A 25,092-nucleotide genomic window follows, 5' to 3' on the forward strand; every position below is an offset into this window, starting at 1 on the left:
GAGTACAGCCTGTTCAAAGCTGGATCCACTAAACCTACTGTGGTATTATAAACAACAAAAATGTTCTAAATTAAGTTGAAATGAGAATTATGTTGAAACACTGTTTTATATCCAGCTTTTATCATTTTGCAATGTTATATGTAACAAAATGTATTGTGGTTATATTTCCATCTTGATAAATATTCTTCAACAACAACATTTCTAATAGCTGCCTGGCATTTCATTTTAAGGATGCATCATCATTCATTTAAATAATATTTTATTATTGTTTCCAAGTTTTTCCATTATAAACAAATCTGAAATGAACATCTTTGAAGCTAAATCTTTGCACTTGGCTTTGAATGTTTCCTTAGAGTAAAATCCAACAGAAAAAAAATTGCTAGGTCAAAGGATATTTTCATATATACTGATTTTGTTTTTGTTTTTTATTTTTTTCTTTTATTTTATTTTTTTTTTTTTGAGATGGAGTCTCACTCTGCGGCCCAGGTTGCTGTGCACTGGCAAGATGTCGGCTCACTGCAACCTCTACCACAGGCTCCCGAGTAACTAAGATTACAGGTGCCTGCCACCACTCCTGGCTACTTTTTTTTTTTTTTTTTTTTTTAGACAGAGTTTCACTCTTGTTTTACCCAGGCTGGAGTGCAACGGCGCAATCTCGGCTCACCGCAACCTCCGCCTCCTGAGTTCAGGCAATTCTCCTGCCTCTGCCTCCTGAGTAACTGGGATTATAGGCACTTGACGCCATGCCCAGCTAACTTTTTGTGTTTTTGGTAGAGACGGGGTTTCACCATGTTGACCAGGATGGTCTCCATCTCTTGACCTCGTGATCTACCCGCCTCGGCCTCCCAAAGTGCTGGGATTACAGGCATGAGCCACCGCGCCCGGCCTACTTTTTGTATTTTTAGTAGAGACGGGGTTTCACCATGTTGGCCAGGATGGTCTCCTGACCTTAAGTGATCCACCCGCCTCAGCCTCCCAAAGTGCTAGAATTATAGGCATGAGCCAAAGATCCCAGCTGTATATATTAATTTTGATACGTATTCACAGACTGTTCCCAGAGAGGATATGTCAATTTATAATCATATACTAATGTTTCTTTTCCTATTTAGTAGATGAAAAAAAATCTTATTTTAATTTGGTAATTTTTGATTCATGTCTGGCACCTTTTGTAATTCCTCATCTGTAAATTGCCTGGTTACATTCATCCATTTTTCTACCAGTATTTGCACTATTTCCTATTGATTAGCAAGAAGTTTTTATATTCAATATTATAAATGAGAACCCACTGATACATGTGTTAAAAGCATTTGTTATTCTTAAGAATAGAGGCAGGGTCTTGCTATGTTGCCAAGGGTGATCTCAAATGCCTGGCCCTAAATTATCCTCCCACCTCAGTTTCCCAAGGTGTTGGGATTACAGGTGTGAGCCACCACACCCAGCCAGAAATATTTTCTCATTCATTTATTTGTGAAACAATATTTATTAAAGATATATACATCAAATTCCATAAGCAGCATGGGAAAAAATAAGGTGATCAAAAAGAACAAAATATGGTTGCTTTAAGCTCCTGAGATCCACACTGAACACCAAGGAGTACTATGTCATCTAGGATTTGTAGAGAAAATTTGTGAACTAAGCATTTTATTTCCAACCATTCAGGTACTCAGTTAACAGAGGGACATTTTCAATTATTTGCAAATTTCAAAAATATTGCATCCATGTTTTCTTGATAAATTAGCTGAAGATGTCCTCCAACAAACTAAAAAATGAAGCCCACTTAAGGATTAAAGAATGAAGATGACATGGTATAAAATACTGGACCAGCTCTGAAAATCCTGAGAACCGTGAGAGTAAAATATTTGCTGAGACAGATTAACAAATTACAAAAATGATTGTTAATGATACAACCTATTTCCAAGTATATGTATGTGATCAGATACAGGAAATGCTCTCCCCAAATATGGCATCTTGTCATGCTGAATATTTTAAGCTGAAAGAGACTGAGAAAACCACAGAAGCAGAAAAGTCTCTCTGACATTCTCTCCTGAAGACCCTTAAGTGACAGGTGTCCTGCCCGACATCTGCAAGGAAGGAACGTTACACAGGGAGGCCAAGAAGAATTTGAGCAAACGGGCCTTGCTAAGTTTTTCCAAGTTTATTACCACTAGGTCATATCCCCTTTTTGTCCAATCATACCCTATCCAGCCATTCTTCATCAAACCTAAGCATAAAAACAGTTTTTCCTGGGCCTTTGGGTCTTCATTTCTGAAGGCGCTTGTGTCACGTAAAACTTTGATAAAATAAATTTGTTAATCGTTTCTCTTGTTAGTCTGTCTTTGTTATAGGAGTGTCAGCCACAAACCTTGTGATGAATAAGGAAAATATATTACTTTTTCTTCCCAAATGCAGTAATATGAATTTTAAGAATGTAGGTCATCTTTTTTTTTCTTTTTCTTTTTTTTCTTTTTTGAGGCAAGATCTTGTTCTGTCACCCAGACTGGAGTGCAGTGACACAAACCTAGCTCACTACAACCTCAAACTCCTGGGTTCAAGGGATCCTTCCTCTTCAGCCTCCCAGATTGCTGGGTTTACAGGCACACACCAGCATGCTTCAATAACTTTTTTATTTTTGTAGAAGTGGCAGCTTGCAATGTGGTCCAGGCTGGTCTTGAACTCCTGACTTCAAGTGATCCTCATTCCTCAGTTTCCCAAAGCACTGGTATTACGGGCATGAGCCACCACACTCAGCAAAAAATCCAATTCATCTTACTAAAAACTGAGAAATGGTGAATAAAGGGAAAAGAGGTGAGAAGATAGGAAAAGTTTATGAGAGTTTTCTATTTCATAGAAGCCTGAAAATTAAATAAATATGGGTTCGACGGCATTAAAAAATTCAATAACATAAAAAAACCAAGATACATGTCCTCTAAAACACTGAAAAAGAATCATAGTAAAGGATACATAATTCATACCCAAAGAGGGGGTGTTAAAAATAAAGGCATGCACAAAGGTATATTGCAGAAATGTAAGCAAAAAGAAATGGGATGGCAATGTTATGTTCATACAAAGTAAAATCCAGTGCAAAAAATGTTGATTAGAACAAATAGGGCCATGCTGCATCCTCAGTTCAGAACTGTATAATTCAGACAGGCTATAACCATAAAAATTCCTTATGCGTAACTACCATAGTAATGAAGCATGAAATTATTAGAGATCGAAGGAAGATTTGGCAAAGAATAATACACTGAATATTAAAAGCAGGAAGGGAAAGCAAGAAAAATAAAAGCGCTAGTGAATCACAAAGGCATACATGAAATTGATCAATATAATACTTTTTAATAAATTGAGAGAGAAAACCACTACCTAGACTAAACAAGAAAAAGAGAAAACACGAACGTGCAGAATTAAAAACAAGAATATCGGTACAGGGAATTTAAAAGAGCTGTCAGAAAACTGTATATAACTTTATGAAAATAAAATAGAAAATGTGAATAAAATATACCCTTTTCCTAGAAAATATCTAAATTATCAAAATAAATTAGGAGTTCAAATGCTTAAATAGGATAAAAATTGTGGGACAAAAGTTTGAGAAAGGTGTCAAATTGTCATCCTTTAGCTGACAAGGTAACTACCCAAGAGCCAAGAAGTTTCCACTGCTGGGTTCTATCAAGTTGTCAGGAAAACCAGTAAGATATGTGCCACCCAAGCCCCTTAATCACACATGCAAATATGTGCTTGTGTCATGTGACAGCCTTAACATAACCCTAAAATTAAAACCTATTAAAGATGGCACACACAGAAAGTTAAAAATTGATCTCATTTATGAACACCGAAAAAGCCATAATAAAATGCTAGTTTAAAAAGTCAACATATTAAAAGAAGAATGCACCAATAAGGAGGGACTTATATTTCATTAGCAAACCATTCAATATTTTTAAAACTATTAAAACGATTCTCCATAGTAACTGCTTAAAGGTAGAAAAATAAAATGGTCTTCCTGATAAAATCTGAAAACATGGTAACATTGAATATAAATTATTGGTTAAAATCCCTATCGAGAATCAAGAAATACTAACTCTAGCATTGGCATTAAATTCAAAAAAAGAGAAAGAAAATGATGTTTATTATCACAGCTATCATTTGGCATGTTCTGGAAGTTTTAGGTGATCAGTAAGGCAATAAAGAAAACTAGGAACTTTCAGGAAAGGCAGAAGAGACATATTATCTCTTCTTTTCTATTTTTGCTCATGCTGTAATGATTTACTAATATGTGAAAAGCTAAAATAATTAATTGGAAAAATATTAGGGAAAGGAAAAAATACAGTTCAGTAAGAGAACCAAGTATAAAACTGGTTTAGAAAACTCAATTGGTTTCCAGCATGCTCACAATAACCAACAATAAAATACAGTGGAATAAAATCAATTCGTGAAAGCCATAAAGTATGTAACCGCCTAGAAACAAAGTTAATATGTATGAACATATTTATTAATGAAACTCACTAATATATATTCATTTTTATAATGAAAACAAAAAAATTACTAAAGTATAAACGAAGACCTGAATAGAGTTATTTAGACTATATACCTGCTTGGGAAGACATCAATTTTCCCCCAATTAATTTAACAGTTTAACCTAACTTTCAAAATAAACACGAAATTTTTGTTTTTAAAATGGAAGGGCCTTCTTACACAATAGCTTACAGCAGATAAATTCGGGCTGGGAACTACTGGGAAATCTGGGTAAAATACCAAAAAAAAAAAAAATCTACTTAAAAGCATCGAGAGATACCAAAACCACCAGGACTTGAGGGGCTAGTAGATCAGAGAAAAGGAAACCCACTGAAATTAGCCCAACACTCTTTCCTGAACTTCCCCTTAAGGAATTTGTCAATAAATAAACAATAGACCAGAGGTTGAAAAGGCCTGAAAGAAAATGCTAAGGGCAGAAAAACTAAGCAGAGTTTTCAGCACCCAAAAGAGTTAGGGGGACAAAATTGGCCTTGCGGTCTGCTAAGACATGAAGGGCATGAAGGGTACATGATTCTGGAAAGAAGAGAAAGGCAGAGGAGCAAGCTGGACCCCCTGAGAAGCTATTTCCCTCCATCCATTTGCCATTCCGTAAACAATGCACTCCCTAAGTCTGAAAGCAGAGCAGAAAACAGCTGCTAAGAGGGCGGTTTCCTAATCAAAACTCCATTTCTGTAAATTGCTAAGACTGAAATATTTCTCAGAAGTGCCCAAGGATGGAAAATAAACGTCCTCAAAACAATCCCCTGGGAAAATCCAAGATTGTGTTAGTGAAGAAATATGTTAACTGTTCATTTCCAATATCCTGTTTTGGTTTATATTGCCCAGAAGTAATAAGAACTTCATCCCTTAAAAAAAAAATAACCAAAACCACAAGAATAAAAGGTGTGTTACTTTTTAAACTGAAAGAACAGACTTAAAAAGAGAATTAGCAACAGCTGGAGCAAACCGGTGTCTCTTCTTTTCCTTTTTAACATCTTTATTGAGATATAGTTCTCGTACCATACAATAGACCCATTTATAGTGTACAATTCATTGGGTTTTAGTATACTCACATTTCTTAAGATATGCAACCATCACCACAGTCAATTTGAGAACATTTTCATGTTCTTAAAAGGAAACGTCTTACCATTTAGCTAATACAACCCGACATTCCCTTTCCAACTCCCCAGGTCTAAACAACCACGAATCCACTTTTTTCCTCTATGGATGTCTCCGTTCTGGTCATTTTGTGTAAATGAAATGATATAATACGTAGTCTACTGTGATTAGCTTCTCCCATTTAGCTTAAAGTTTTCAAGGTGTATCCGTGTTGTGCCATGTATCAGTACTTCAGTCCTTCTTACGGACAAATAATATTCTAGCATCATTCCTAGCATCAAATAATGTTCTAGCATATAGATACACCACATTTTATTTATCCTTTCAACAGTTAATGGACATTTGGGTTGTATTACGAATAAATGCTGGTATAATGCTGCATATCCGTGAGTTTCTGTAATACTATGTATATTAGATAACTCAGCTTTCATTAATATATTAATGCTGGTTATCTGTGTATGAATTTCTGTGTGGACATGTGTTCATTTCTCTTTGGTACTTATCTAGGAGAGGAATTGCTGGGCCACATGGTAACTCCATGTTTAATCTTTCGAGGAGCTGTCAGAATGTTTTCCAAAGCAGCAGGACCACTCACATTCCCAACAGCAGTGTCTGAGGGCTCCAGTCCCTCCATAACCAATGTGTGTTGTTATCAGACTTTCTTCTTCTAGTTGATGTGGGTGTAAAGTGACAGCTCATGGTTTTGATTTGCATTTCTCTGGTGACTAATGACATAGGGTATCTTTCCATGGGCTTAATGGCTACTTGTATATCTTCCTTAGACAAATGCCTTTTCAAGGCCTTTAGCCACTTTTTATTGGGATATTTGTCTTTTTATTGAAATGTAAGGGTTTATTACATATTCTGGACACATCTCCTATCAGCCGTATGCTTTGCAAATATTTTCTCCTATGTGGTGGGTTGTCTTTTCACTTTATTGGTGGTGTTCTTTGAAGCACAATAATTTTGAATTTTGCTGAAATCCAACTTACCAACTTTTTTTGTTGCTTATGCTTTTGCAAAGAATCCTTTGCCAAATACCACATCATGAAGGTTTACCCATAAGTTTTCTTCTAAGACTTTTATAGTGTAAGCTCTTACATTTAGGTCTTTGATCCATTTTTAGTTAATTTTTATATATACTGTTAGATAAGGATCCAATATCATTCTTTTGCTTATGGCTTTTCAGTTGTCCCAGCACCATTTGTTGAAAAGTCTATTCTTTTCTCATTGAATAGTCTTGACACCCTTGTCAAACCTCAGCTGACCATAGATATGTGGGTTTATGTCTAGACTCTCAATCCTGTTCCATTGATTTATGCTTATATCGTTGTGCCAATACCACCCTGCCTTGATTACCATGTTTATGTAGTAAGTTTTAAAATCAAGACATTTGAATCCTGCCACGTTCTTGCATTGTTCTTCCTTTTCAAGATCGTTTTGGTTATTCTGGCTCTTTTGCAATTCCATTTGAATTTTAGAATCAGCTTCCCAATATCTATAAAGAAGTCTGCTGAGATTCGATTGGGGATTGCATTAAATCTGTAAACAGTTTGGGAGCAATACCATCTTAACAATGTTAAGCTTTTTAATCTGTGAATCTAGGATGTTTTTCCTGATTTAGGTCTATTTTAATGGCTTCCAATAATATTTTATAATTTTCACAGTGTAAGCTTTGCCATTCTTTACTTAAATTTATTTCTATTTATTTTAGCCTTTTGATGCTATTATAAGTAGAATTGTTTTCTTAATTTTATTTTTAAACCTTTAATTGCAAGTATTCGAATTTTAGAATCAGCTCGTCAAATATAATTGATTTTTGTATATTAATTCTTGCTGAATTTCTTTACTAGTTCTAATAAGTTTTTAGTGGATTCCTTAGGATTTTCTAAATACAAGGTCCTATCATCTATGAATAGAGATAGTTTTAATATTCTTTTCAAATCTGGATGTCTTGTATTTCTTTTTCTTGCCTAATTGCACTGGGTGGAACACCCCCTGCAAAACGTTAAATAGAGGTGTTGAAAGCAGACATCCTTGTCTTGTTCCTGATCTTAAAGAGGAAGCATCTAATATTTCACCAATAAATATGATGCTAGGTATGGATTTTTCATAGTTATCTTTTATCCGGTTGGGGGAGTTCCCCTTCATTACTAGTCTGTTGAGTGTTTTTTATCACCAAAGGATATTGAATTTTGTCAAATGCATTTTTGAATCTATTGAAATGATCATGTGATTTTTGCTTTTTATTCTGTTTATGTTTTACATTAGTTCATTTTCAAATATGGAGCCAAATGTGCCTCCCTAGGATAAATCCCACTTGTCTGTGATGTATAATGCTTTTACATGTAGCTGAAATAGTTTGCTAGTATTTTGTGAAAGATTTTTATATTCATATTCATAAGAAACTTTGGTCTGTAGTTTTTATTTCTTGTGATATCTTTGGTTTTGATAACAAGGTCACACTGGCTTTGTAGGAAGAGATCATTGTTACCTATTTTTCGGAGGAGTTTGTTAAGATTTGGTATTAATTCTTCTTTAAATATTTGGTTGAAATGAAGGAAAAAATCCTAAGGGCAGCCAGAGAGAAAGGTCGGTTTACCCACAAAGGGAAGCACATCAAACTCACAGCAGATCTCTCAGCAGAAGCCCTACAAGCCAGAAGAGAGTGGGGGCCAATATTCAACATCCTTATAGAAAAGAACTTTCAACCCAGAATTTCATATCCAGCCAAACTAAGCTTCATAAGTGATGGAGAAATAAAATCCATTATGGACAAGTAATTGCTGAGAGATTTTGTCACTACCAGACCTGCCCTACAAGAGCTCCTGCAGGAAGCACTAAACACAGAAAGGGAAAACCAGTACCAGCCACTGCAAAAAAGAACCAAATGGTAAAGACCAATGATTAAATGAAGAAATTACGCCAACCAAAGGGTAAAACAAAAAAACAGTAATGAAATGGCGGGATCAAATTCACACATAACAATATTAACATTAAATGTAAATGGACTAAATGCCCCAATCAAAAGACACAGACTGGAAAACTGGATAAAAAGCCTAGAACCATCAGTGTGCTCTATTTAGGAGACCCATCTTACATGCAAAGACACACAAAGACTCAAAATAAAGGGATGGAAGAATATTTATAAAGCAAATGGAGAGCCAAAAAAGTAGGGGTGGCAATCCTAGTCTCTGATAAAATGGACTTTAAACCAACAAAAATCAAAAGAGACCAAGAAGGGCATTACATAATGGTAAAAGGATCAATACAACCAGAAGAGCTAAATATATATACCCAAAGAATTATAAATTGTTCTGTTATAAAGACACCTGCACACATATGTTTATTGCAGCACTGTTTACAATAGCAAAGACTCGGAACCAACCCAAATGTCCATCAACAATAGACTGGATAAAGAAAATGTGGCACATATACCCCATCGAATACTATGCAGCCATAAAAAATGATGAGTTTGTGTCCTTCATAGGGACATGGATGACTCTGTAAACTATCATTCTCGGCAAACTGACAGAAGAACAGAAAACCAAACACTGAATGTTCTCACTTATAGGTGGGTGTTGAACAATTAGAATACGTGGACACAGGAAGGGGAGCATCACACACTGTGGTCAGTTGAGGGGTGCTAGGAGAGAGACAGCAGGGGGCAGGGAGAGTGGGGAGGGATAATGTGGGGAGAAATACCAGATATAGGTGATGGGGGGGATGAAGGCAGCAAACCACCTTGCCATGTATGTACCTATGCAACAATCCTGCATGCGCTGCACATGTACCCCAGAACCTAAAGTACAATTAAAAAAAAAAAAAGTAACAGCTCATGAAATAAAATTCCTAGTTTTCTTAATCTCACATGCATCTCATGGCCACCTGTGCCACCTTAAAACTATCTGAGTCAGAAGCAGAGTAGCAGGTCACTACCAAAAACTTCAGAAAGGAGAAGTCCTTCCTTCACACTCACCCGAAGACAGACGAGCACAAGATATCTGAAGGTGGCTTCGTGCCAGACCCCTGCTATGCAAAATGTGGTCGGTGGACAAGCAGCATCCACCTCACCCAGGCACTAATTGGAAATGCAGAATCTCAAGCCCCGCCTGGACCTAAGAATTCAGAATGTGTATGCTATTGGATTCCCAGGTGATTCACTGGCATGTTGAAGTATAAGACCTCCTGCACTAGCTCAGAGGTATAATCTCCAGTTGCATGCTGTAATCACCAGAAGTGTTCTTTAAACCTATCAGCCTAGCGTGGGTTCCATCACGGAAACAGGGAATCCAAATCTCTAATGGGAATTCCTGCATGGGAGATTCCTATGCACAGCTTGATACTGAGAATCCCACATAACAGTCAAGGTGTTTCCTTCTGTGCTCTTTCAAACACACCTCTGTTGTAACATGTGCAATCACAACTCTAATCCTTAGAGTGCTCTCTAGGTACTAGTCACTGTGCGGAACACTATCTATATAACTTGCTTTAAATGCCCACAGCCCTGTAGCCTTGTTATTGGCATACCTGTTTTATAAATGAGAAAACAGAATCTTAGGGTTTAAGTAACTTTTCGGCCCCCTACAACTTATAAGTAGCAAAGGACAGTCTCAAACCCAAGCTCTCCCTTCTATGCTCTTAACCCTATTATAATATAGTCGCTTGTTCACTTGTACCTCTCACTAAAATGTGACCTTTCAATGTTAAGATATATGTCATTCTTTATCTCCAGAACCCAATTCAAAGTAGGTGCATAATAAATATTGAGGGCTATCAAGTGCATCATTTGCTTGTTATTTTGAGACACACAATAAAAATGGGTAAAAATACGGATGTGTGAGACACAACTCAGAAACCCTGAGCTGGATAACAAGGTTGGCCCTTTCCCTCCTTCAGGATGGCATTAGGAACTTAGTTGGTGCCAACAAATGTTTTATCTGCAAGTCTGGCCTCAAGTCACCATCATTGAGACCTTTCGCCGTACCATACATCAAGGTTCAGGATCTGGGATGCTTATGCCAACATTCCTGATATATCAGGGGAGCTCATGACATGCCTCCATGTTTTCAATGTGGGTCCTCAGACAACAGAGCATGAGAGAAGGTTGAATTAAATGAATACTCAAGTGCCTTCCAGTCCATTTACAGCTTCCATTTCAGCTACAATTCACATCTGTCACCAATTAGCAGACATCTGAAGGCACTGTGGACTCCCTGTAGCCTGTAAAACAGCTATGATTTTGGTGCCTCAGCATCATCCTGTAACCCGAATCTCCAGTTCAACTTTGCATTCCACTGAAGCTCTTCACCCCGCTCCAATGTGAACCTTATACCCACACTCACGTCCCCAGAAAAACTCAAGAGAGACCAGTGAGTTACTCTGATGTTTATTTTAATGCGTCTTAGTCCACACAGTTGGTATAAAATCAGAAAATGCAAAGCAAAAATGAAAGGTCTGGAGTCTTAGCATCAGAAGGGCACCATATATACATCTACAGTTGGTGGCCAATACAAGTCATCGCCAGACAGTCCTTGGAGGCACAGAACAGCCTAGACCCAGCCAAGCTCTGGGAACTCATGGTCCCAAGGAGTCTAGACACTTGGTTCTGATGCTCCGACCGTAAGAAAAATGTGGGAGTGATGAAGGCTTTATGATTTGCTCATTATAGTAATAATAGCAGCCTAGCTAGGTACAAAAGCAGTTATAAACCATTTATATTACACAGAATTATTCAGGTCTCCATTCTATTTTATGTTGTAAAATCGTTAATTGGATTTCCAGTGAGTCATTTAGATGATTAGTGATCATAAGGAATGGTAAATCTATAGCACCATTTCACAGATTTGTTGTCACTGATTTCTCATTTAGATGTGTGACCGAGATACTCCACCTGCAAGGGCAAGTATGCCAAAGCCACTAGCCCCGTTTTTGCAAGGGCTCCAGTTTGGGCGTTTTGTGCATGTGCACAGAAAGCTTCACACGGAGGTTCAGGCAGCAGCTGTTTCTGTTGGATGCACTGGGTCACCCACCAGAAAAGGGCTTTTGGACATTTGGGGCTTCCACCCACACTTTGGTTTTCTATATGAGGCGGACTGGGAGGGAGGTATCTTCTTTCAGATGAAAGGGAAGGGGCAACATGGAGTTGTTTTATTTCTGGGCAAAACAAACAAACAAACAAAACAAAACAAAAATACTGAGCTGGATTATACTGTTAGGATGTAAAGTTCCTTAGCTACTTCTTTAAGGTTCAACACGAGGCTGATGGTCAACATAAAAAGCAAACAGTACTATGTACATATATGTAAAAAGTGTTATAAATAGGTTTTATAAACCGGAGATATTATATACATCTTCAATCAACAGCAACCCCCACTTCCACTGCTTTCTGTTTGGTTTGGTTTGAGTTTAGGATTTTGGGCTAGCTCTTTTTTTTTTTTTTTTTTTTTTTTCCTGTTTTTTGGTTTCCCTTCCTCCCTTCCCTGTATACGCTCAGAGCCTCAGACAGACTGTCTGGGCGCCTCATTCGCGTTTCCGCAAGATCACGTAGACGACACCGCTGAGAAGGGCCAGGGGGAAGGCCACCCAGGCCAGGATGTAGGCGAAGCCATAGGAATAGTCTGAGTTGAGATGCCATTCCGGGTGCCTCACCGTGTAGATGGCCGCAGCACTCATCACGCACAGACCTGGAGGAGGAGAAAGACAAGCTGGGTGAGGGAGAGTCCATGGCAGAGCGGCCCCCTCTCTGCCACCCCGATGCTGACAAACGCTGGGGAGGAGGAACGTTTCTACCTCTGGAAGGGACCTGCTTCCAGGTCCAGAACTGAAAGGAGGCAGCTCAAAAATATGGGAACAAGGAAAACGACTTGCTCTCCGCTTCCAATCTCGGCCATCCAGGCCATCATCTCTTAGGGTTTTCTTTACGTTTTCTGCCCCATTTCTCTTTCTTTAACTGTCACCAATTTCCAGGCCACACTACCTGGCCAGCAAGCCTTCAGACTGCAGGAAGAACCTGCCTGTCTTTTTGCGAGAGTGGCTGGGTATGGAAACCCCTGGAAATCTATGTACCACTCCACAAATGAGTTGTGGCATTACCTGAAACCAATGGAAGATGACATTTAACCATTATTGGAGTCATGTCATGGTAAAAGCATTAAGCTCCACGCAGACCACAGGGACCCATGGTTCTGCTAGCAGAGTTGCCGCGTACCAGATGAAGCAAGCAATGCCTGTGGGCGCTGTCAAGCCAAGGAATGTATGGACGGGGGAAAAGAAAGGAAGACGCGAGGACGCAGCAGACAGTATGAGTGGGAACCACGCTGTGGCGGGGAAGATGATCAAAGGCAGGCTCCATTTGCCTGCGTGCGCCAAGGCTGCATCTGAAGCCCAAAGAGGGATAAAGGGCATTGGATACACACGTGAGTCAGGCCACCCTCCCTGGCCCACCAATGCAGCCCTTCAATGTGGTTTAGAAAAGAAAGGCCTCCACCTTGAACCCTGTGGAGCAGCCAAGGTCAAACTGATGGCCCCAGCCCATGTGACAATCAGCGTCCCCCGACAAGAAGGGGCCTAGTGATACCAGCACGCTAGCCTGGAGCTGCACAAAGCCAGGTCTGTTTCCTCCCTGAAAACAGGGTCTTTTGAGAAGCTCTGAGTGACTCTATTATAAACCCAGCATGCCGCGTGGGATTCATGTGGTTCCAGAGCTCCCAATGCACGCCCCTCCCACCACCTCAGCCACCTACATTTAACCTCACTGCTATTTGGGCTGCTGTTTTACTGGACACTGCAACTTTGTCTGGAGACAGTGCGGTAGTGGGAATACACCACATTAAACACCCTGTTAAGACCGTCCTGCAACTCAGAGGAGAAAACTCCCACTTGATTGGCCTCCGTTGACAGAGCCACACAATAGCCTTGGAACCAAAATGGGATGGAATCCAGGACCTGCCACCTACAGGAAGTCCAGAGGTCAGCAAAGATGGCTGTGTCAGGGGGGAAATCATGGCTGGTTAATAGCTGATGGAGGAAAGCAGCAGTTTTGATCTGCTGGGGACACACTTTATTTGCCTTGATGTCCAGGATCCTTAATTATCTTGCCCCACTGCTTCATGGCTTGCCTCTCCAAAGTGCTAACTCTTGTCTTTAAGAAATACCGAAGTTGTCTCCCGAGTTCTGTCTGACTTATCTAATGAAGGCAGCGCTATAACAAAGGAAGCATGACCTTGGCAGAGAGCAAGGTGTTAACGGAGTGCTAGCAGGGCAGGACCACACTTATCGCTGTGCAGGCAGGGCTCCAAAGTGGGCTGTCTAACCAGATCTGGCATGAGAAATGCCTCAGGAGCTGAGTGGACCAGCTCCTTCCCGATGTCCCTGGCTAAGAGAAAACATCAGATTCCGTCCCTGAACAAGAGGGACAGAAAGAGGCAGTAAACAGAAGCGCAGTGGCTAACCAGACAGCTTAATGTGTATGACTTTCATCTTAGTAGAATCTCAGCAGTGAATGACTCTAAGCTTCACTGTGATAAACAGTAAACTTAGATACCTACAAAGCCAGAGAGGAGATACACACTTTATGTGATTGTTGTCAGGAGAGTGATGTTTTAGGGAGTATATTATTACAAGAGTGTCTGCAGGTAAAGCAATAGATGTACCCTGAAATATATAGAAAAGGATGATTCTTTGGCTGGCCTCCTTCTGCCTGCAACCCAAGGCAGTTCACATCATCCAGGAGTCATCTCCAAAAGCCAAATACACCTCCTAATAAGGGGGCTGTCACTCACTTTCTCAGCAACCAGTAGGTGGAGATGCATCGCCAGGTCCCTGTGGCAAGGGTGAGGCCCCGAGGCATAGGCAGGTGTTCTGCACTTTGGCAGTGACCAGGACTCCCTGGGAGAGGCCTGAGCCTGGGAGCATAGATCAGCTTTAAGCAGAAGGACACTGACCCTGTCCAGACAACATACATGTGTCGGGCACTGAACTTACAAGAGTTTCTCCCTGTCTCAGGATGGCTACGTCTGCAACAACTTCCCACAAGTTCTCCCTCAAGCCCTTTTGAAGAGAAAGTCTTAGGCTCCGTTAACAGTGACTGCAACCCCCTGAGAGTGATGAGAGCCCAGAGCCTTTGGAAGGGAGCGCCAAGGAGTCAAGGTCAAAGGGAGCAGCTGAGGGAATTCCCTGTACATCCTTATCATCTCCATTCCCTTTGGTTCAGTGAACATTTAATGAGTGCCTACTGTATGCGGGCACTGTTCTAGCTGCTGCTTTAGATGCACCGAGATAAGTGAGACATGGCTCCTACCTTAAAGACTCTGTGTCTGGAAGACAGACATCTGCATAGAATTTTGATATCGTCTGATGGAATTTCAAGAGAGGGAAGGAAATGCACTAGATGTCTTAAAAGCATAGACGGGCACTGAGTCCAAACCAGGGAACTGGAGGGGCCACATGGACTCTCAGATAATAGGCCGAGAGCTCACTGAGGGCCAGGAAAGAGAGAGCCTTACATGGCACATTAAGGAAGTTGTGCTGAGACGCCTCTGAGGAAGCTTCAGCAGAGAAGAAACATATCAGGAGAAACATGTCCCCGTCTTAGATTGATCACTCTGGCCACGGTGCAGAAAATGGATTCAGGGACAGGGACAAGGCAGGTAGCTGGAAGGTATATGAGGAGGCCTCTGCATAGCTGCACTGGTGTTAGTGAGTCCAAACAAAAGAAACGAGCGTAATGCCTACAGAGGATGCTACAGAAACGCAGGACTCAGTAGAGCAGGCATCCCCAAACTACAGCCCGCCGGCCGCATGCGGCCCCCTGAGGCCATTTATCCGGCCCCCCGCCGCACTTCAGGAAGGGGCACCTCTTTCATTGGTGGTCAGTGAGAGGAGCACAGTATGTGGCGGCCCTCCAACGGTCTGAGGGACAGTGAACTGGCCCCCTGTGTAAAAAGTTTGGGGACGCCTGCAGTAGAGGGCTGGCTGCGGAGTGAGGGAAAGAGAGGAGAGGACAGCATGTGTTCACTCAGCCAAGGGGGGAACACGGCGATGTCTCAGAAGCCAGAGGAATAAAGCCTCAAGGAGTGAGTAGCTAACAGTACTGAAAGGAGCAGGGTGATCCAGCAAATTAAAGACTTCCAAATGTACTTTGGGAATCTCAGCAAAAGCACTTTTATTTGAGAGTCTGGAGCAGAAGCCAGAGAGAAATTGGCTGGAAAGGCGATGTCAGTGAGACCGCCAGGATGGCCACTGGAAGGCGCAGCCATGACGTTGGGGTGATGAGTGGGTGCCTTTGTCTTCCTCCCCCTTCATCTTCAGGGCAATGAGGCAGGACAGGAAGGGGATGAGGCCTGTTCCTCTGAAAGCAGGAAACCTCTCTGTGTTTCTGTGATTGACGTCCATTCCTGTTTCATTTTCTGTACCCAAGTGACCATTGCTACCTAGAAGGCCACTCATAGCATTGACTCTGATCTGGGCCTGGCCAGTGAGACATCCAGAATCATTCACCCCTAACAAAATGTCCTCAATGTGGTATTCGACATAAGCCATCTTTGAATCACTCTGAACAGGATGGCACTGAACTTTTATTAATCCCCTCACTAAATTCTTCTTTTTTCTTAGAGAGGCAGGTCTCACTCTGTCACCCAGGCTGGAGCAAGCGCAGTGGCCTGATCATAGCTCACTGCAGTCCTGACCTCCCAGCCTTAAGCAATCCTCTTGCCTCAGCCTCCTGAATAGCTGGAACCACAGGTGTGCTCAAAGGCACCTGGCTAATTTGTACATGATTTTTTGTAGAGATGGGGACTTGCTTTGTTGCAGAGGCCAGTCTCGAACTCCTGGCTTCAAGTGATCCTCTCACCTCAGTCTTCCAAAGTGTTGGGATTACAGGCATTAGAGACCATACCTGGCCCAAATGCTTTTATTCTGAACGCTCTATAGCTCTATTGATCTTTCTATTAACAAAACAAATGAACAATAATAACAAAACGGTAGACAAGGTAAAACTCACTCATAAGTCCTCTCTATTCTTTTTCTTCTTAATCCTAGCAACTACACATTTGACTTGAATTTGATTCTGCCAAGGAAACACAATTATCTAATCATCCAACCAACAGTTTTGTTCAGGCTCCTCTACGTGCCTCACACGGAGCTTGACGCTGGGTGTAAGTAGTGAGATAAATCAAAACATGCAAATCTTTCTTTTTGGTCTGTGTCTACACTAATTTCTTGATGTTTTCCAGTCTCGTGCAACCCAACCCAGCAGAGCTAAGGCATGGATAACTACCGTCTACGAATAGATGGCTATAGGTTCCAAAAATAAGAATGACTCCAAAGTCCAGACAGAGGATCAGGAGATTCCTTCTCTAAGAAGGTGGTTTAGTTGTTTCTGGGAAAACATCCTAGAAAATCTTACAGTGAGACTAGGGGCAGTTTGATGGCTACGTCAGTGGGTCCCAACCCTAAATGCACATCAGAGTCACTTAGTCAGTGGATCTATCCCACAACTATTAAATGAGAGTCTCCAGGGATGAGGCCTGAATCCTTTTTTTTTTTTTTTTAATTCAAGACAGTCTTACTCTGTTGCCCAGGCTGGAGTGCAGTGGCATGATCTCGGCTCACTGCAGCCTCTACCTCGTGGGTTCAAGCAATTCTCATCTGCCTCAGTTTTTCAAGTAGCTAGGACTAATGACGTGCACCAGCATGCTTGGCTAACTCTATTATTTTTAGTAGAGACAGGGTTTCCCCATGTTGGCCAGGCTGGTCTTGAACTCCTGACCTCAAGTGATCTGCCCACCTCACCCTCCCAAAGTGCTAGGATTACAGGCATGAGCCACTGTGCCCAGCCTACTGTCACGTCTTTTCAAAAGGACCTCGGGTGACTCTGATGCACAGCTCAGGTTGAAGGCACTGAACTAGAGGAAGTAGCCTTTTGATATGCATTCAGGAAGCAGCCAACCTAATGCAGTCAAGAAAAGATGGGCCCTAACTGTGAGCCTTGTGGCTAAGTGAAAAAGAGATGATTTGGCGAACCATGGAGACCCCAAACGACACACAGAGCTGTAATCTACAGCAAGGAGACAGAGACAGCTCCCAAACCTACAGTCAGCTCCAAGAGCCCTAACACTTCACGTGCTTTTCCCAAAGGCTCATGTGTGCCATCCATAAAGACCACAGCTGGGCTCACCGAGGGGAAGCTGTGCAGAGATAACAGCCCATAACAGCTACTTCAGGAGACTACACAGAGATTCTAGTGGTTTCCACTTAAAATGCTTCAGTGCATTGAAGAAGCATTTGCCCTGCATGCATGCTTGTAGATTTCACATCCCATGATTGTGGAGCTACTTTTTCTTCCTTCTGTCCTCTCTCTTTCTTTCTCTCTTCCTCTCCTTCTCCCCTCTTTCTTTCTCTCTCTCTCTCTTTCCCTCCTTCTCTCCCTTCCTTTCTCTTTCCCTTCTTTCTTTCCTTTCCTTTTGTTTGTCAGTTTTAGCTTCTCCGACTACTTCCTTGATGTTGTCACTTACCAGGTTTTCCCAAAACCTGGTTTCTCATCTCCAACAACCCTACTCTAATTAGCTCTCCAATTACTAACTTCTTACCAGTCTGTGAGTCAGAAAAACGCATGACAAAATTGATTTAGAACTGTCACACGATAAGGGAGCCAGGAAATCTTTAAGTAGAGTTTCTAACTCTTTCAGTTCTCAGCATTAGTGGAAAGACCCTGCAGCCATTTCCAACGCATCATCCTAGAGAGCTGAGGTTCCCAGGAGACCAGCTCTCAGATTACTGTGACCGGGATTACCAACGAAGGACAGGACATTCTCAGGACCTACAGATTACAACTGCTATTACAGCTCAGCATTTCAAATTCAAGATAACTTCCTATTCAAATGTGGACCAACTAATAACTGAAAGTCAGTCTCACGAGAGGTAACTGGTTAAATATAAAGGGGATAAAAGGGGACAAAGTCGGGTGCTTTTTTCTTTTGAGACGAAGTTTCACTCTTTTCGCCCAGCGGGAGTGCCATGGTACGATCTCAGCTCACTGCAACCTCTGCCTCCTGGGTTCAAGTGATTCTCCTGCCTCAGTCTCCCGAGTAGCTAGGATTACAGGCGTCCACCACCATGCCCAGCTTACACTCAGAATTCTGCACTTAAACAGCACAGTTCTAAACATCTTGTATTGATTTAGGAGAATGAAAATAGTGAAGCAAGGGTGGATTAGTAAATATACTTACTTCACAATACCTAGGAGAAGAGTGTTTGGTTGAACTGAAATACTTTTAACACACAGTGCAGTTACTTAAGGGTTCTTATCTCTGGACTTTGAGTTTGGGCCTCAAATGGTGTAACGATGTTGCTAAAAAGACCTCGTTAGAGGACGGAGGTAAGACCGAAACAGCTCAGCAGCATGAATGAAGATGAAGGTGCTGCCTATCCTAAGGAGACCCCTCAACAGCAGCTCAGCTCCTCTCAGCTCTATACTTTGAATGTGATTGAGTCTTACAGTAGAGGCTTGTATTCATCACAGGTGCTTGGCACTTCAGAATAATACATGGTTCCAATTTGCATTTACCTTCCACTGTAAATTAGTTCCAATAAAAGATGATATAAAAAGCAGACCTTCTGCCTTGGATTTTGTGTTCTTTAAATTTTTTGGTGGATTCTGTCTTTAAAAATATAAGGATAAGTAATTCACTACATTCAGTGTAAACAACTGTCTCTGTCATGTCACGAGCTGGGTGACACTGGACATTCATTTACCCTCTGGTGGGCTCAATTGATTCATCAATAAAATAACAAACCTGTACAAATAGAATGTAATCCTTTTCACATCAGATAGGTAATGTGCCAACATCATAACAAGGTTTGAGAGAGGGACATCTCACACATGAGCATGAAAACCCAATCATCACTTAGGAAGCTAACATTTCAATATAAATACATTATGGAACTTCTGGTTCCTGGGCATATCCACTGATGTAATGGATATGATCATTATTTGATTTGATGTCAAACTAAAACCAGTAAGCAAAAAAAGAAATGCCAGGATATGTTACAGTTGTCTTTATTAGATCTGAAAATTGAGTGAGTAAGGATAACTCTTCACTTTAACGTACCAAGAAATGGTATCTCCTTACATAATCAGTCATTTAACAGAGCCAACAACCATCCAGGAATTTGGCTTGTTGTAATAGGGCATGGGTAAGTAGCAAAGCACTTTGGTTTTGAAATCTCAAAACCATGAGAATTGAAATGTTGTATTTAAGTGTTTAATAAGAAGTGGTTCATCATTGACTTCCTTTTTTCAGGAAAGGGGAACTCTCTGGCTTCTAGAAAAGGTCACCAATATGTAAACTCAGGCTGTATCTTCCCATATAACCCTAATTAAGGCATTATATCCATCAAACACACATGGGCTGCCTTCAACTTTCCAGCGACTGCTCCTGAGCACAGGGTGGTGAAATGGTACCATGGGCATCTAGACAAAAAACTCAGAGAAGAGATGCTACAGTCTTTGCCCTCTCAGAGGGTCAGAACTGAGAACATCTCACAGTACCCAGACATGATGGTACATATGAAGTTCATGATCTATGAATTCGGACCACGGAGTCCACCACTGCATCTGCCTCTTACTTCTCTCCAATGTCCTCCTGGCTCAGTCCACAGTAAGTCAACAGATAGACAGATAAGAGCTAATGAAGCAAGATGCTAGGCAGAATCCAGAGACAAAGTTGGAAAATGTCACCCTGCGTAGTAGAAGTTTCTAGGACTGTGCGCCCTGTGTATATTAATAATCTATTTAATGAGGGAACTTGAAGACAGTTTAGAGAAGAGATTAAAGAGACCTCTCATGTGTTTTCACGTGCTGTTATGGTCCCATGTTTGGAAATGATGATATGTTACACAGGACTGCCAAAATGAAGATATCAGAGGATGACAGCAGTAAATCATAGCCAGTGGAATCTAGGAACCGGAAGCAAGGCAGGTGAGAATTTGTCAGCGTGACTTCATCACTACCTCCTGGTAGAAGACACGTACCTGAGAACAACTTTGCCCGTTCTTAGCACATCAGGGCCATCATCTGGAGGCATAATGTAATCTACAGGAAATAGTTCTCAAGCCTGACGTTTGCTCTATTGATAGCCTCATATTCACCTCTGATTATGTGTCCAGATTGTAGTTTCATTCCTGGTGATATGCCGAGCTTGGGTGGGGACCTTCCTTTCAGGTTCTCTAAGTTCTCTTTCATATGCATCTCATTCCAGGGAGAAGGGGAGCGTTCTAAGTTCCAAGTTCTAAGACATGTACACACGTACACACACACACACACACACACACGAGAACCCACCCTCACTTTATGGAAAGCATCCAGTGGTAAACTCATGAACATCAGTCATTCTGGGGCTACATCCTTCTACTAAACTAATCCTTCCGCAGCCTTGGATGGGCCCTGCTTCCACATGGACTTTACCATCTACAACTTACCAGCAAGGATTTGGAAGATTCCAGTGATGTAAAATCTGCCCCCCTTGGTGAGGGTGAAGAGTTGGCAGAAGAACAGGAACAGAGACAGAACGCTGAAGATGATTGACAGGATCATGGTGGCCTGGACAGACTGCAGCCATTCTGGGGGGAAGAGAAAGTTGGTTAGGAGAGCTGGCCATGGCCAGGGGAAGACTCTGCCTCGCGGTACAGGGCCTGGGGGGTCACGACTGCTGACAGTACAGTCTCACAGGCAGCAGAAGCAGAAGCCCTTTTTCCTTAGCAGAACTCAGACAATTCACTTTTGCAATCTAAAATGTCATCATTTCAATTTCTTTTGAGGAAAAAAATATATACATATATCAACACATATATGTATTGATATATACATACATACACATATATGTACCGATATGTACCCATTACACACATATATACCTATATGTACAAATATGCATACATATATGTATGTGTTTCTATACATATACATGTGTATATACAGATATACAAATACACAACACACACATGCATATAAAACACATGTGAACATTTAGAGAGGGGCTACAAAAGCCTATAGTCCCACCACTAGTAATTACAGTCATGTTAAAATATATTGAATTTCCCTCCAGTGTTGGTGCAAATGTGCTACTTACGTTCATGTGTCTGTGTTAAAGAGGCCTGAGCCCTGCTTACTGCTGCCCCTCTTCTTGCCCTCAGGCGTCTTTGAAGGGCTTATGGGAACTTCTGCATTCCAAGAAAAATAGCTTGAAACTACTGTTCAAATTATCTGCATTCCCAAGGAGAGGTAAAGATCATGGGAATGGTTGTTAGAGCCCAAATTAATGTTTTAGAAGAATGGAAAAAAATATTGATGGATAAAGTTATGTTCTCTATTTGCTTGGGCAACCTGTGAGGTTGTTTTCTTTTTTTTTTTTTAAGTCAACTCTGATCCTGGCCATTAGCCTCAGCACAGAGCAGTGTGTATCACAAGCCACCAGAAGGGATTAAGGCTTATGCTTCCTTATCTCTGTTGAACCCCAAATCTCCAAGCTTCCAGCTGAAATTCAGGCAAGAAGACAGTGCCTCCTGTGTATGGTTTCTTCAGTTCATCATGCAAATTCATGTCATTTTAGGGAAGAAAGAAGAAACAACCTGAGTTCTGCACTGTAGAGGGAAGCCCAGAATAAAAAGCTGCCTTTGGCCTCTGTCTTGTCTCCCAAGTGCCACAAAATACTGGGGGCAGGCACTGCTCTAATGGAGGAAGAGCAGCTGGGGAAGCTGCAGGGTTCAATCCTTTCAGCTCAGTAACCACCATATGTAATGGTTTCAAAAGCACACATCAACGCTTAACTCGGTACTCACAGCTCTGAAATCTAGGGGGCTTATCATTCATAACTGAGTAAGATAAACTTGTTTCGAGTTGCAAGCAGCTCATGGCAGAATTTAAGGGTGCCAATTAGGTTAACTGTTACTAGAGTCTCACATCAGATATTTCCAAGGCAGACTGGAAATATTTTAGAGTTGGGAGAAGCCTGAGAGATCAACCAGTCCAGCTCCTTTGCATTGAAAGAGATTTCCAAAGGTGTTTTCATGAGCCCAAATGACACAGCCAGATCTGAGAGCCCTTTCATTCTAGTCTAGTACTCTTCGCATTCAAGCATAACGTATGCTTCTTTTATTTTTTAAATTTCTTTGTCAATTAAAGTAGGAAAATGACAGCTAATGGGTTGTGAGCCACCCTGCTTTCACTCTTACCTAACCTTAATTCACGTTTGCCTTTATCCAGCATAGTGGTTCTTCTGGAGGAGCACTTTGCAATAAAGATAATGTTGCCATAATATTATTTGCTTAAAATAAACAAATTATCTAGTACTCCTCTGGTAGATGCAACTGAAATTACAAAGAAATCTGAGACCCAAATCTGAAACTAAGACAAATAAAGGGATTCACTGTGGCTGGGAAATGTCCTTCCATGTGCACTCTCATGAGGAGTGTGGCTGGTGGAGACAGTATCTTAGATTTCCTTCTCCAGTCCTGAGATACTGTTTTCACCCTCATCCCCATGCCCCTGTCATTATCAGCAGGAACTGCTGTGAACAAGAACTCACATATACAGAAAACTTAAAATCTTTGTATGTTAAATCTATATAAACAGAAAGTATCTAATATTTAATAATACAACCTAAATATTTCTTGAAACATCTTTCACCAATAATTTGAATTGTATTCCCCAACCCATTACAACTGAGCTGTTTTGCCATAAGTTGTTTCTCAAATCAAATCAGAATCAGAGGATCAAGGACATTTTTATTCAATGAGCATTTGTTGAATACCTACTGTTTTGAGCCAAGCCCTCTGATTGGCTCTGATGATCCAGAGATGAAGAAGATGGTTTTCAACCATAAGCACAATAAATAAAACACATGCATTAAGGCAGTAAGTCTATCATTGACCACATTACATGTGAATGGGTTCAAGACACTCATAAGATACGGAATTTTATTTTGGATTAAGACATTTTGGGAGGCCGAGGTGGGTGAATCACTTGAGGCCAAGAGCTCAAGACCAGGCTGGCCAACATGCCAAAACCCCATCTCTACAAAAAATACAAAAAAAATGGGCTGGATGTGGTGGTGGGCACCTGTAGTCCCAGCTACTCAAGAGGCTGAGGCAGGGAATCGCTTGAACCCAGGAGGCAGAGAGTGCAGGGAGCCAAGATCATACCAGTATACTCCAGCATGGGCAACAGAGAGAGATTATGTCTCAAGAAAAAAAAAAAAAAAAAAAGACATTGTAGCTATAGCTATATTCTAATATTATAGCTATACCTAAAACAAGCAACTGTCAAAGACAAAAAAGATTTTGAAAAGAAGCTTCAGGCAAATATTAACAAAAAAGAAAGTAGATAAAGTAATAACAGCATCATAAAAAATAGTATTTATGTTGAAAGGATGAAAGTGGTTTGGTTTTTTTCACGGAGGAAAGATTTGGTTTATTTGATCTTTACTTCCGGTTTACCCGAGCTATGACTGAAGAAAATAAATGTTTATGCATATAATAACATAGCCTGGAGAAGTAAAAAGCAAAAAATAATCCAAATATGAGAAGAAATTGTTAAAACCACAATGACAGTGGCTTTAGCTTCCTTCCTCAAAACAGATGTCAGGTAGACCAAAAGTAAGAAAGCATATAGATGATATAAGGGGACTAACAAATTAGATCTAATAGATGTATAGAAAATTTGTGTCTATACAGCAAGAGTCACAAATTTTCTATACAGCAAAACCATAAGTTATTTTCAAACACACATGGGACAGACTTTCAAACTGACTATATAGTAGGCAGCAAAGAACATCTCAATAAATACCAAAGCAGAAATGATATAGGTTCAACATATAACTAAAGGCAAACAGAAATTCGACATTAAAAACGAACTAGCCAAAATAAATTTGGAAATTTAAAACCAGTGTTCCAGATAGTTCCTCGGATAAAAATACCAAGATGAAAAGTAAAAATTTCTTCTGCAAGGAATTATATTGAGAGCCACGTGGGACACCTGTGGATTGTGGCCAAAGCAGTCAGAAAATAAGGTATACACTTCCATGCATATGTTAGAAAAATCCTTTAAAAAAGTGTACTAAACTTTCAACTCAATAAGCTGAAAAAAAGCAACAAAAAAAATCCAAAATTAATGGACTAATACAAATAAATGCATCAGCTAATGAAACAGAAAAAAATATAATACATTTAATAAAAATATCTGGTTCTTGGAGGGGGGACATCAACAAGTTAGACAAATTTTATTCAAGTACATAAAAGAAGCGCTAAAGAAACAGAAGCATACTATGTTCTTGGACAGAAACACTGAAAATGACAAAGATGCCGATTTCATTCAATATGATCTACAAAGTCAATGCTCTCCTAATCCATATTGCAACTGGAACTGGAAAAAATCAATTAAAAAATTCATCTAAAAAACAACGAGCA

At 40.7% G+C, this 25,092-nt stretch overlaps 1 protein-coding gene and 1 pseudogene across 2 annotated transcripts in view; both read right to left on the reverse strand.

Annotated features, from left to right (window-relative positions):
* Nucleotides 1-11,001: 11,001 nt before the first annotated feature.
* Nucleotides 11,002-25,092, reverse strand: part of PMP22 (peripheral myelin protein 22) — a 34,200-nt gene continuing 20,109 nt past the window's right edge. For both annotated transcript variants that reach the window (XM_003929260.4, XM_003929259.4), the window contains exons 4-5: nucleotides 21,109-21,249; nucleotides 11,002-12,314 (exon numbers count right to left, since the gene is read on the reverse strand). In XM_003929260.4, the coding sequence (XP_003929309.1) occupies nucleotides 12,151-12,314; nucleotides 21,109-21,249 (305 nt within the window). In that variant the 3' untranslated portion in view covers nucleotides 11,002-12,150. The remainder of the gene's footprint in view (nucleotides 12,315-21,108; nucleotides 21,250-25,092) is intronic.
* Nucleotides 19,453-19,550, reverse strand: LOC120367059 (small nucleolar RNA U13; annotated as a pseudogene).

The sequence above is a fragment of the Saimiri boliviensis genome, chromosome 17 (genome assembly GCF_048565385.1).
Source record: "Saimiri boliviensis isolate mSaiBol1 chromosome 17, mSaiBol1.pri, whole genome shotgun sequence".
NCBI lineage: Eukaryota > Metazoa > Chordata > Mammalia > Primates > Cebidae > Saimiri > Saimiri boliviensis.